General features: G+C 45.7%; 2 protein-coding genes across 5 annotated transcripts; one reads left to right on the top strand and one right to left on the bottom strand.

Moving 5' to 3' along the window:
• Positions 1–528: 528 nt before the first annotated feature.
• LOC128762574 (netrin-G2-like) lies at positions 529–7491 on the bottom strand. 4 transcript variants are annotated; one of them, XM_053870908.1, is made up of 15 exons: positions 7385–7491; positions 6915–7258; positions 5639–5897; positions 5432–5577; positions 5128–5366; positions 4897–5063; positions 4800–4823; positions 2839–3177; positions 2090–2560; positions 1500–1697; positions 1344–1418; positions 1107–1274; positions 898–1038; positions 747–833; positions 529–679 (listed from the first exon to the last, which is right to left on the bottom strand). In XM_053870908.1, exons 2-15 carry the CDS (start codon positions 7149–7151, stop codon positions 531–533), a joined length of 2700 nt encoding a protein of 899 aa, XP_053726883.1. In that variant the 5' UTR covers positions 7152–7258; positions 7385–7491; the 3' UTR covers positions 529–530. The 4 variants fall into 4 exon arrangements, with proteins under 4 accessions (XP_053726883.1, XP_053726882.1, XP_053726879.1 ...); XM_053870907.1 differs by having other exon boundaries at positions 2839–4335; XM_053870904.1 differs by having other exon boundaries at positions 2839–4338.
• Positions 7492–8684: 1193 nt separating this feature from the next.
• On the top strand, positions 8685–11732 carry med27 (mediator complex subunit 27). The gene is made up of 8 exons (XM_053870972.1): positions 8685–8994; positions 9772–9916; positions 10119–10249; positions 10426–10519; positions 11110–11217; positions 11298–11339; positions 11404–11481; positions 11552–11732. Exons 1-8 carry the CDS (start codon positions 8792–8794, stop codon positions 11684–11686), a joined length of 936 nt encoding a protein of 311 aa, XP_053726947.1. The 5' UTR covers positions 8685–8791; the 3' UTR covers positions 11687–11732.
• Positions 11733–12258: the final 526 nt, after the last annotated feature.

Below are 12258 nucleotides of genomic sequence, written 5' to 3' on the forward strand. Positions count from 1 at the left end.
TCAGCCTTTTTTAATGAAAGTGGATTTTATCAGGACAAAAAATGTGGAAACAGGGAAGGATGCGCTGTACTTTATAGCTATATTTATGGGTGTGAAGTTGTGGTTAATGAGCAAAATGCTGTCAAAGCAAGGTCCTTTTATTTGTAACTGCTCTTGTTGCCATGTTGACTGCTTGAGTGCTGGTATGTGCATTAGATGTGTGAAGCATCTTTTGTCATTGTCATGTTTCTGTCCCCAGACTATGACTTGAGTGAGCATCAGGAGGCCACAGTTTGCCTCGTCTGTGACACAGTTGATGGCACCTAGTGTGAGGATGCAAGCAAATGACATCATGAACTGACCTGAAACAAGTGTCAGCTAACAAGAGCAATAGAATTCTGTCCAAAGAGGAAAGTATCAAAAACCACTTTTCGTTTGATCAGTGAAAGGAAAGCGCGAACGCTGTTTTATTTCTTTCCCATTTCAGAGTCAACATTTTAATGAGAAAACAAGAATGCAAACCATCTGATTCTAAAACCAGAAAAACACATTTACAAAAAAGCACCAGCAGCTTCAGGCAGGGTCAGGTGAAGCAGCAGGCAAAAGCTCAGCAAGTGCACGCTCAGAGCGGATGAGGGGCCCGCACGGCTCTCAAGGCACCCGCCTTTCTTCAGACATACAGTCTGATCACAGAACACGCCTGCCGGACAAGAATACAGCATTAGCTGACCATTCTGTTCATCACAGGTGTGTGTGCCGTCGACTACCTGTGAAACCTTCTGCACATGTGCAGCTTTGGAAGTCTACACAAGTTCCTCCGTTCTGGCAAACTCGCTGCTCGTCACAAACATTTTCTAGAGCAAACATGCATCAGTGAGTGTCAGTCATTTGACTCGATGCTGAATCTACTCCACGCACCTGTGCAGCCAACAAGTCCTCTCCAGGTGTATCCAGGGAGACAGGAATCACAGCGCCTCCCTGTGGCTCCCTCTTTGCACAAACACATGCCGACATCCGAGCAGTGAGGAGACAAACTCCCGACCGTGTGGCACCCACATTCTGAGAATACAGTGATGGAATTAGAAAAACAAAGATGTGACCATATGACGTATGCCATGCTCACTGACCAACACACACTTGCTCATCGTCCAAGGTCACCGCAGTGTTTCTGTAGTAACCGAGGCGGCAGAACTGACACTGGCGTCCGCGCGTGTTGTGTTTACAGCTAACACACGTGACAACGTTCAGGAAGTCGATGTAGCTGCAGCGGTTGGAGTGGCCATTACATTCGCAATCTGAAAAGACAGAGACTCGTGTTGAGGCAAAGAGTCGGACAGGTGAGGGGTCAGTGCAGGTGGTCTCACCCTCAAAGGTCACATAGGCTAATTTGGACAGTTGACTGAATTTCGGTCCACCAGGAATCAAAATCTTTTGCGTTCCTGTGGCCAAAACACAAGAGCTGTCACTGCAGAGGCCTGAAATCCACATAGTAATGTGTGACTGTGACTTAGGCCGCCCACCTTTTCTCTCATAACCCTTTTCTTCTTCCTGTTCGGCTTTGACCTCCTTGTCCGTTTCCTTCTCGGAAGTCTTATCTTTTGTGTCCATGGGCTGCTTCTCTCTGTCTGTGCTTTCCAGCGGCTCCTTTTGTCCGTCTCTTGTCTCTGGTTTGTCTTTTATTTTATTTTCTGGCTCCTCTGCTGTTTCCTGTACAGCAGCTGTTGAAAAGAGTAGAAACGGTTTAAAACATTCAACATTCCATAACACCTGGCATCCATGACCCATTATCTCATCTTGTGAAATGGACGCTAACCTACATTGTACATCTTCATTCCACCTTAAACGGTGATACATCAACCCCACGGTGTATTTGCTGCCACACCTGTCATAATCTTATACCTGACTGCGTACATACCATAATATTACATGCCATTTAGAAGATACTCAAATGAGTCGGCATATAGCACTGAGGACCTTGCCAAAAGACCCTACCTCAGTGGGAATTTCACCCAGAACTCCCTGCCCTATAGTCATTGTAGCTTCTAGGGAACTAGCCGTGGGTGGATGTGTATGACTCTAGATGCCATTATCTCCAGAAACTTTGACGTACAGATGTCTTGTCGCTGGTCGTCAGTCCTTGTGTTGTCCAAGTCAGGGAGGGGCTGTTTAGTAGGACCACAGTTTGTGCAGTCGGATTCGGCAGGTGCTGGCCCTGGCTCACTTGATGAGGAGGCAGACGGCAGAAATTCATCCATAGAACTGGATGCATCGCCACCTGACAAAGGATTGGACTCCTCCAGTGGCTTTGCAGGGTCATTGTTAGGTTCTGGATTTGAAACTAGATCTTCTCCCAGACCTGGTTCAGAGCTCAGTGAGACCTCAAGTGAAGGAGGTTTTGAACGAACGGTGGTCACATCTGACGGCGCATATCCGTTGGTGGTCTCAGCTAAATCGTTGCTTCTTTCGGAAAGATCACCCGGAGATTCTGCAGACGATGGGGGGATTCCATCAGGTAACGTCACTGTAGACTGGGCCTCTTCAACATCAGCAGGGTCAGGAGCTGCTATCAGTGTGGGAGATCCTAAGGGGGGTGAAAAGGAAACAGCATTAGGGACTTCCATTCCATGCCAGACTTCTATCAGAGGTACAAAAAGAAGAGACAGATCAGGAGAAGGTACAATTGAAAACACACCATCAAAAGGTACATTAGGCTAATGGAGACAATACTTGTGGTGGAGGTGAGGAGGTGAGTTAACTTCCTCACCTCTGGTACACGTTACAGAGGGCCACATTAGAGGACAACGTAGGAAATGGCTCATGTGAGACGGTCCATTTGAACCAGACGTGATGAAAACATACCAAGAGTTGTAAAGTCAGGAGAAGATGCAGCAGGCGGCGTCCCTTGAAGTTCAACACTTGGTCCACTCGGAGGTAGGGATGACGTGGCATCAGGGGCAATAACCATGGGTTTAGTATCTTCAGGTTGACTGTCAAGTTCTGACTTGGGAAGCCACATTTCAGCAGGTTGATTTGCAGCTGGTGACTCAGTGGGAAGATTATCTTCAGGCTGACTGGTCGAGACTGACTCTGTTAGCAGAGAAGAGGCTGTAGAAATGATAGTTGTTTCCAAAGGACTACTGGTTCTGCTGAAGGTCCCGGACTGAGGACGGTCTGTGACGCCTTGTGAGGAGGCGGGGTCTGAAGGAGACGTCACTGGGTCAGAAACAGACACTTGAGAGTCACAAGTTCTGGTGGAACTGCAGGCTGTAGTTGTGTCGGAGTTTTCTGTCGTTCTACTGAAGTCCAAAGTGGGTATTGCAGCCTCATTCGTGGCAACTGCAGTAGTATTGTCAATATTACTGTCAGCAGTAACTAAATTAGCGACTGGGTCAGCACCAGCGTCAGAAGTGTACTCAGTAGTAGATGTACTCGGACCTATATTAATGGTGGTTTCATCAAAACTGGGAGTTGTTCCTAGAGTAATAGCACTGAATCCATAGTCATTATAAATAATATCTGTACCGGTTACCTTATCATTACTATCGGGCATGTCAGCAGTAGTGGATTCTGGAATACTTTCTAGTCTATCAGGTGTAGTGGACTGAGGAGTACTATCAAATCTGTCAGTAGCAATGGACTCAGGAGTAGTATCAATTCCAACAGTAGTAGTGGGTTCAGTAGCACTATCAAATCTTTCAGTAGCAATGGGCTCAGGAATACTATCAATTCCGACAGTAGTAGTGGATTCAGGAGCACTATCAATTCCAACAGTAGTAGTGGGTTCAGTAGTACTATCAAATCTTTCAGTAGCAATGGGCTCAGGAATACTATCAATTCCGACAGTAGTAGTGAATTCAGGAGCACTATCAATTCCGACAGTAGTAGTGGATTCAGGAATACTGTAAAACCCGACAGTATTAGTGGATTGACTGGTACTATCAAATCCGACAGTAGTAGTGAGTTCAACAGTACTATCAAATTGCACAGTACCAAAGGCAGAAACAGTAGGCGAGTTAACAGTACCACCAGCAGTATCAGGTCGACTGTCAGTAGAAAGACTAATGGTACTATAAGCGGGAGTAGCTTCACGAGTATCAAGTATATCTGTGCTAGCATCAGGACCATCAGTAGTACTACCAATAGATTTATCAATAGCAATGGTATTTTGAGAAACATCAGTTGTAGTACTTGTCTCAGTTGCACTAGTAACGGCAGTTGTACTTTCAGTTGGAATGTTAGTAGTGTCAGTTGGTGCAGTTCTGTCAGCAATAAGGTCAGGCCTGTAAGTAGTACTGTCAGTAGCAGTATTAGAAGTACTGTTGGCAGCAGTCACAGATCCAACAGGTTCTTCGGGTTCTGCTGAAAGAAAGAACATCTCAGAAAACTGAAATTTAAAAAGTAGTTTCTGATTAGATTGTATCTCACTCCAGAAACAGCCCTGACACATGTGACCCACCAAAGGTCCCAAAGACCCCTGACACACATGAGCCCTCGTAATGTGCCTCAAACTATATGAACCTCCAAAAGAACCATGGTCCTAAAAGCTACTCCTGAGATCCCTAAATCCACATTCCTGCAAAATCTCGACCTCCTTGAGAACCTCAAACCTTCTTAATCTGCTCAAGCCTCCCATAACTTCTCTACCTCCTCAAGTGTGAGTGTGTGCGTGTGTGTTGACAGATTAGTGCAGACTAACTCAGATTATCGTCCATCTGCTCCTGTTCTTGTGACACTTAGTATCTGAGGCTCTTCCCACCTCCCATGTTTCTAGAGCTGGCACATCTACACATGTGCATCCAGGCACGTTCACTCACACTTACTTCCAGTTTCCTCCGCTGCATCACCTGAGAGGAACACACAGTTATTACACAGGCTGCATCTGCATACGTGTGTGTTGCGTGGCGTGATGATGCGTACAGATATAGGCGGAGCCTCGTGGAAATGGCAGGTAGGACCCAGCCCGCCAGATGCTGGATGATGAGATGCAGAGTTCACAGTCCTGTCCTGTTGTGTTGTGATCGCACTCACAAAAGAGTGTTGCTTCTCTTAACTTGCACTGAGCTGCATGAAGGTTACATTTACACCTGGAAGACACAAAGTCACACTTGCAATTCTCAACACATGCGACCACACAGAACAGGTGAATACCTGGCGGGAATGTCGATGTTGGAAATGGCGTAGAAGTATTTGAGCAGGTTGTCCCTCTGGACATACGTTCCCCCAAGGGCGGGTCGTAGCAGCCGCAGTCTGAGGTTGGTAAAGGTGAAGAAGTCTCTCAGACCCTTCATGGTCTCCATGCGAGTGTAGACTGCGTCCATGTTTATGAGTTTGGGACCTGCGAACACCTGGAGGCGTGCGCGGACTTCCAGCACCACATTCTTCTCTTCCTGTCAGAGAAGACATGGTTCTAATCTCTGTTCTGAATGTGCCCGCTCGAGGGGTCAGAACCCACCTTGGCCCCGACCCACTTCGAGTACTGCTCAGTGCAGATGACCCGTGTCAAGTTACTCGGTGCCAGGTCAGACACTTTCTTAGGTGTCATTCCAAAACTCTCCATGCAGTCGTCAGCATAGAACTGGAATGGTTGCCAACTTAGTCCTGAAGAAGAGTCATCATCATCATCATCAATATCACCATCACAATTGACCCTCTACTGCACCTTTGTCCACAGACTTCTCCAAAACCATGCTTGTCGGGCGGCCATACTCAAAAGTCACCACAATGTCGTCCACAACCTCAAGACTTTTGTTCCATGACAGTGTGATGTTAGCCAGTAGAGGCTCTGGATATCTGGACCAGGTGACTGTCTGCCAGTAGGTGATGAGCCCCCCTCGTTCCCTGTCGCCCATCAGCTGAGGAGGGTGAGACAGATCTGGACTCGCTGCATCACACTCGTCGCTGCAGAGGTATGGATTCTCCTGGACACACGAGAGAGACATGCACGTCAACCTGGAATTCTTGACAAGCCACCTTCTTGTGATGGTCAGGCTTAGCCATGTATTTTGGATGTTTAAGGCTGTGTGTGTGTGTGTTCATGTGTGCGCGTGTGTGCGTGTGCGCTCCGTTTATCCCACTTGGTGGTGACCAAGTCTTGACAAAACACTATCCTTGTGAGGACCGTATGACATTGTGGGGACATTTAGCTGGACCCCAAGAGGTTAAGCCTCAATTTGAGAATGGAGACTTCAAAATAACTGGGTCATTATAACTGGATTTCAGTTTGGTTCAGAGTCCTGGTTAAGGTTAGCCATGTGTTTTGGATGGTTAGGTTTAGGGGTGAGTGGTTGGCAATTGAATTTCCTGAAGGGCCACATTAGAAACTGTAACGGTTGTGAGGGCCATCAGGCCAAAATAAAGACGGCGATATCATATCCAAAATATATACTTAAATTACAAGGACAAAATGAACATTAGAAGATGAAATGAAAATAAGGCTACTAGGAAGTGTAAATTTGCCATGAAACCTATTGAAATACCTCATTTTATATGCACTCTGAATATGAATCAACTATGGACTTGAGTTGTAACTCAAGTATAAAACATTGTAGCTTAACTAGTTTTGATAGTTTAGCGTGAAGCAGAAGATAAAGCAATTTATTTAAAAATATATTTTCAGTATTCCTTCAATGTATTTTGAGGAACAAGAAAAACACAAAAACGGCCAATGTAATGAAGAAAATTTTAGTCTTAAAACGAGGACATGCTATATTTACTGCTGAAGTGGTCTTTGGTACTAAAAGAACAAGAACGAAAAAAGTCAGAAAATTTTGGACATATCAGTTATAGTTTTAGTCTGGCATCGGGGCGCATATGGCCCCCGGGTTGCACTTTGCCTGGGTCTAGTTTCGGGGGAGAGGCTGGGGAAAGCATTAGGGCTACGAAAAACCTAACAGTATCCCCACAAGGATAGCAGAACAAACGTGTGTATCTCTCACCAGGGTGCAGAATCGTTCTGGTGGATTTCCACAGGTGATGCCAGGAGGGTCCACTCTAATCTGCATCACTTCTTTCATGTTGGATGGGGGCGGCTGGCAGGCAAAGAAGTCCCCTTCTGGTGCCTGTTGCAGCCTCGCTCCAGCGGTCCCTCCTGAAAAGCGGCACTCATCATACTGACCCTGACAGAGGGACGTCAGCAGCAGGAGGGGCAGAAGGCTGATGGACAGGTGAGACATGTGGGCCAAGCTTCACACAGCCTTCCAGACCTTCAGGTGTTCCTCTCTGTGACGCTCCCCATGGTAACGGATGGATGTTACCATGGATGCCACCTTGTGCTGGTCACCTGTCGCCCCACATTACAGACAATACAATGACACACAAACACAAGTAGAAAACTCCTAAACATGTACTTTCACAAAGAGTGTCACAAGTCTTGTAGTCACAAGTGAATCCGGTGTGTCACACTCACGTTTCTTTTCCTCTTGCTCCCCTTTTCGTTTTGCTGTTCTTGCCCTCCTCCTTCCCCTGTAATCTTCTGCCTCATCCTCTTTTCTCCTCACTCCTCCCCTTTTCCCGACAATCTAATCACTTCACCTAGAATCACTGGGAATTATGGGGAGTGGAAATGGCACAGATCACACAGGTGGGTGAGAGACATAAGGCGAGGGTGACGCCAGGACTGTCTCAACTCCAAATCAGACAGGAAAGAAATTACGTGGCAGTAACTGCCGAAATATCACACGGTCATATTTTATGGTCGTGTCTTCATGCAGTGGTTTCTTCATAAGGTGAGCAGAGTTTTCTCTGACCTGGTGATTCCTGTGGCGTCCCTGCATTTACTTCAAAGTGTGTGTTTCACATGCCAATAAAAGATTTTCTGACAGTGCATTTGTGCAATATTCTTCAAATGTGGATGACTGTTTCCCTGGAATAATTCATGAGAGGAGACACTACATCTTTCAATTTCAGTTGGTGATGAGACATGCTATAACGTCGGTCAACTGATGACAACCATGCAGTATTTTTTTTTATTAGCTTTTTAGCACACTTAATAATACATTATATATTAAAATAAAATTAACATTATCAAAACTAATACTACTGTTAATGCTTAATATTTTCAGCTAAAACAATTCCCTTGCTATGTAACCCTGCAGGTTGTAAATGGTGGTGAACATGCTTCAGTTAGATTGAGTTCTTCAATAAAACAGCAGTTTCGCACTATTTTCTTTCTCCAAGAGCTTTAGAGATGAAAAGTAATGACAAGACTCCTTGTGGAAGATAAAAACAAAGGGTTTGTTTTCATAAATCTGTTTTTATGGATGAACCATTTTCCAAGGATAAGTGTATTAATAGCCAGCTCATGGGTTCTGTTTCCATTAACACTCCATACATACCATACAGACATTCTCTTTTGTTATGTTAGATAACTCACTAATTTTAGGAAATAACCAATGATAGAAATCCTCACAAAAAAGATTTAATCTCAAAACAATAGTATAAAAGTAAAATGTACAAAATACAACGTAAGCCAGCAAACATCTGCTGTTCGTGGCGTGTTCACTGCATTACGGCACTTTTTCAGTCACTGTTTGTGATTGCTTTGTGGTCTCACGGTATTTCAATAAAACTGTTGTTTAAAAAAATGGACCGATACTGTAACGATCCTGTACTGACATTTGGCCCTGTATGAGAACCTCAGTGACGTCATCAAGTATGCGACACTCCCGTGCATGCGCAGAACTGACACCAGAGCTTCCCCGTATCCTGCACTGACAACAACAACAACGACGCTTACCCACCAGGCGTTCTCGCGGCACCGTCGCCTGGCGACTACAATTGGTTAGCTCATCACTACGCGCCGACGACAACAACAATGGCGGATGTGGTGTCGGTTGGAGTCAACCTGGACGGGTTCTGTCACGCCATCAGCGGCATCCAGGCGCTGCGCTCCAGCGTCAGCCGCGTATTTGAGTTCTTGAAGGATGGAATGAAAAACCGGGACACTCTGGAAGGTCGGGAGAAGCAGTTTATTGCTGAGTTCCAGGACCATCTTCAAGCCGTCAACAGGGACCTCAAGTAAGTCCGCGGCAAATCCGAACGTCGAGTTTGGGGCACGTACCTGTCAAGAGTCGAGCACTGCTTTCATACACAATATCCACTGGGTAAACCTTAACTCTAACCCTGTGGTTGAAGTGCAACTAGCATGCTAACACTAGCGTGTTCACTTATTCAACAGCCCGGGCAATGAAGCTTCAGTATGTTCTGTGCCCATTGTCTGCTTCTGCATTTGTCTATACAGAAGGCAACTCAACGCAACTATACGGTCTATTGTCTGGGTTCATTAAAGCTGAGGCCCATTTTTTCTAGCTTAAAAAAGCATGAGGAATGGGAGGAGTGGACTGAAGCCATGTAACCTGTGCCCACTGTGTGAGTGACTGGGTCAATCCTACATCAACAACTGATTCACAGCACATGTTGGTTCGTGTTATAGCGAGGCCTTGTTGACTGTCTGCTGGTTACAAGTGAGACAAGTCAAGTGTGTTGTGACATTGCTGCCAATTGGACAACAGCTTCCAACTCCTCTCCCTCTCTCTTGCAGCGCTTCACAGCCTTCAGCCACTGGCTCTGATGTTGTTTTACATTTGTCAGTTCCGCTGCATTCACGTGGACAGAAGCAGTATATAGTCTTTTAGCGTTTTTAATGACATTAACATAGACATCAGTACTACATCCACTGACAGAGATACTGTGTGATAGAAAGAGGGTGGTCTGATTATGAACCACACATTGGTGATGATGAGGATGATGATGTCTGCATGCATGTGTTACCCTCTGGACCTGACTTTCTTGCAGTGAGCTGGAGCGTCTCAGTGGGCTGGTGGGCCGTCCTTCAGAATCTCATCCCCTTCACAACAGCGGCCTCCTGAGTCTGGACCCAGTCCAGGACAAGACTCCCCTCTACTCCCAGCTACTGCAGGCGTACAAGTGGTCCAACAAGGTTGGGTTGATGCTGGGGTTGTGGTAGGGCTTCTATGTAGACAAAGTGAAAATTCCAGCTGTTGTAACAGACATAAGGGGTCCAAAAACGGCACCAGTATGATCAGTCTCACGTTTTAGTTTTGCTGATGGCCAGTGGATGCTTGTCCTCAGCCACTGAGGGTTGGACACTCACTCCAACTGAGATGTGTTTTCCTGTGCAGCTGCAGTACCATGCCAGTTTGGCCTCCAGCCTCCTCAACCAGCAGTCGCTCAAGCGATCAGCCAATCAAATGGGAGCATCAGCCAAGCGACGACCCAAAGTCCAGCCAAGTACACTTGTTCTTCCACCCCAGTGAGTACACGACACATGCACCAGGGTTTCTGATGCATGTAAACACACGCTTGTTTACGTGGGCCTTCAGAAAAATGACCTCTCTTTAAAGATGAAATCTCTCTAGACATTAAAAAAAAAACAGCCATTGTGCATGTACTGAATCACAAGCTGAAAGTGTTTCGTTTGTTGAACAGGTACGTCGATGACGTCATCTCTCGAATTGGAAGAATGTTTCCTGATATGATCATTGAACTTTTCAGACCCAATGGAACATCTGCAGTTTTGCTGGTAATGCACATGCATTAAGAAGAATAGAGAGCCAGTCAGGCACACACGCACACGTTTGTATCGCTGTCCTTGTGGGGACCTCTCGTTGCCATAACCCCACACCCCGCTAAACCTAACCATCCAAAACACATGGCAAACCTTAACCAGGACCCTGGACCAAACTGAAACCCAGTTACAATAACCCATTTATGTTAAAGTCTTCATCCTCAAATTGAGGTTTTGGGATGCAAAAGGTCCCCACAAGGATAGCGTTTTGTCAAAAATTAGTCATGGCATGATATACAATTATACAAACGCACACACACCTTATGTTTTATTATTGTTATAGCCATAACCCTTTCCCCAGCCTCTCCCTCTAGAACGAATCATCCAAAACACATGGCTAACCTTAACTGAACCAAACTGACACCCAGTTATAATGACCCAGTTATTTTGAAGTTTTAATCCTCAAATTGAGGCTTTAAATAGTGAGAACTCGCAAAAGGTCCCCACAAATAACAAAAGGTGTGTTTTCTAGATTTGGTGCCCACAAGTATAGCTATACAAGTTAGCGCACACACACACACACATGATCTTCTTCTGTTCACCAGGTAACTCTTGGGAAGGTGCTCAAAGCAGTAGTTGTCATGCGTTCACTCTTCATTGACCGGACATTGGTTCGAGGATTCAACGAGAATGTTTACAACGAGGATGGAAAGGTCAGAGGTCACAGATGCAAAGGTGACGGTGATGTCAAGAGTCACATTGAGCTTGCAACCTGTATCTTTTTTATCTGCAGCTGGACATTTGGACCAAGTCTCAGTACCAGGTCTTTCAGAAGGTGAATGAACGGCTGACTAGTCTCTGACACATGCAGGTTACTGATAGTTTTTTTTGGTTACCAGGTAACAGATCACGCCACCACTGCTCTTCTGCACTACCAGCTCCCTCAGATGCCTGAAGTGGTTGTGCGCTCCTTCATGGTGAGTCTCCACTTTCCCCTGGCTCACCTGTCTGTCTCTTAACGGTCTGTCGGACCTGTCTCACTTGCAGACGTGGTTACGCAGCTACGTGAAGCTCTTTCAGTCTCCTTGTCAGCGATGTGGTCGTTACCTGCAGGATGGTCTTCCTCCAACTTGGAGAGACTTTAGGACCCTGGAGGCTTTTCATGACACCTGCCGTATGTGAACTCTGAGTTGATGTGTGTTTGAGCGTATGGATTTTGAAATCATGTGAGAAAATAAAGCTTTTCTTTCCTTCTGTTCAATTCTGGTTTTTGGTTCTGTCAAAGTAAAAATTGTTCATGTTTTCCATGCATGATGAAAACAGGTTCTTTTGGCTCGAAATGGGGACTAAGATTGTCAATGTAGTTGCTTTTGTTTTGTTAGCTGCCAATGGACAATGACATGCGCACACACACGCACACTGGTGTTTATATCCTTGTTCGGACATTGTGAGGTTTCTCAAACCCTTTACCCAGCCTCTCACCCTAAACATAACCTGAACACATGGCTAACATTAACCAAGACTCTCAACATAAATCCTATCATAATGACCCAGTTATTTTGACGTTTAAACCGTCAAAACCCTATGAGGACCAGCCAATACGTCCTCACAAGCTCTTGTGTCTTGGTCCATAAGGGAATATTACTACACACACACTGGTGCCCTCTGGTCGACCACATCTCCTCACAAACTTACAATATTGCAGTGTTGTAGCAGATGTGAAGCGTAAGACCAAGACATACATGGCGGCTCCT

Source organism: Synchiropus splendidus, chromosome 7 (assembly GCF_027744825.2).
Source record: "Synchiropus splendidus isolate RoL2022-P1 chromosome 7, RoL_Sspl_1.0, whole genome shotgun sequence".
In the NCBI taxonomy this organism is placed as follows: domain Eukaryota; kingdom Metazoa; phylum Chordata; class Actinopteri; order Syngnathiformes; family Callionymidae; genus Synchiropus; species Synchiropus splendidus.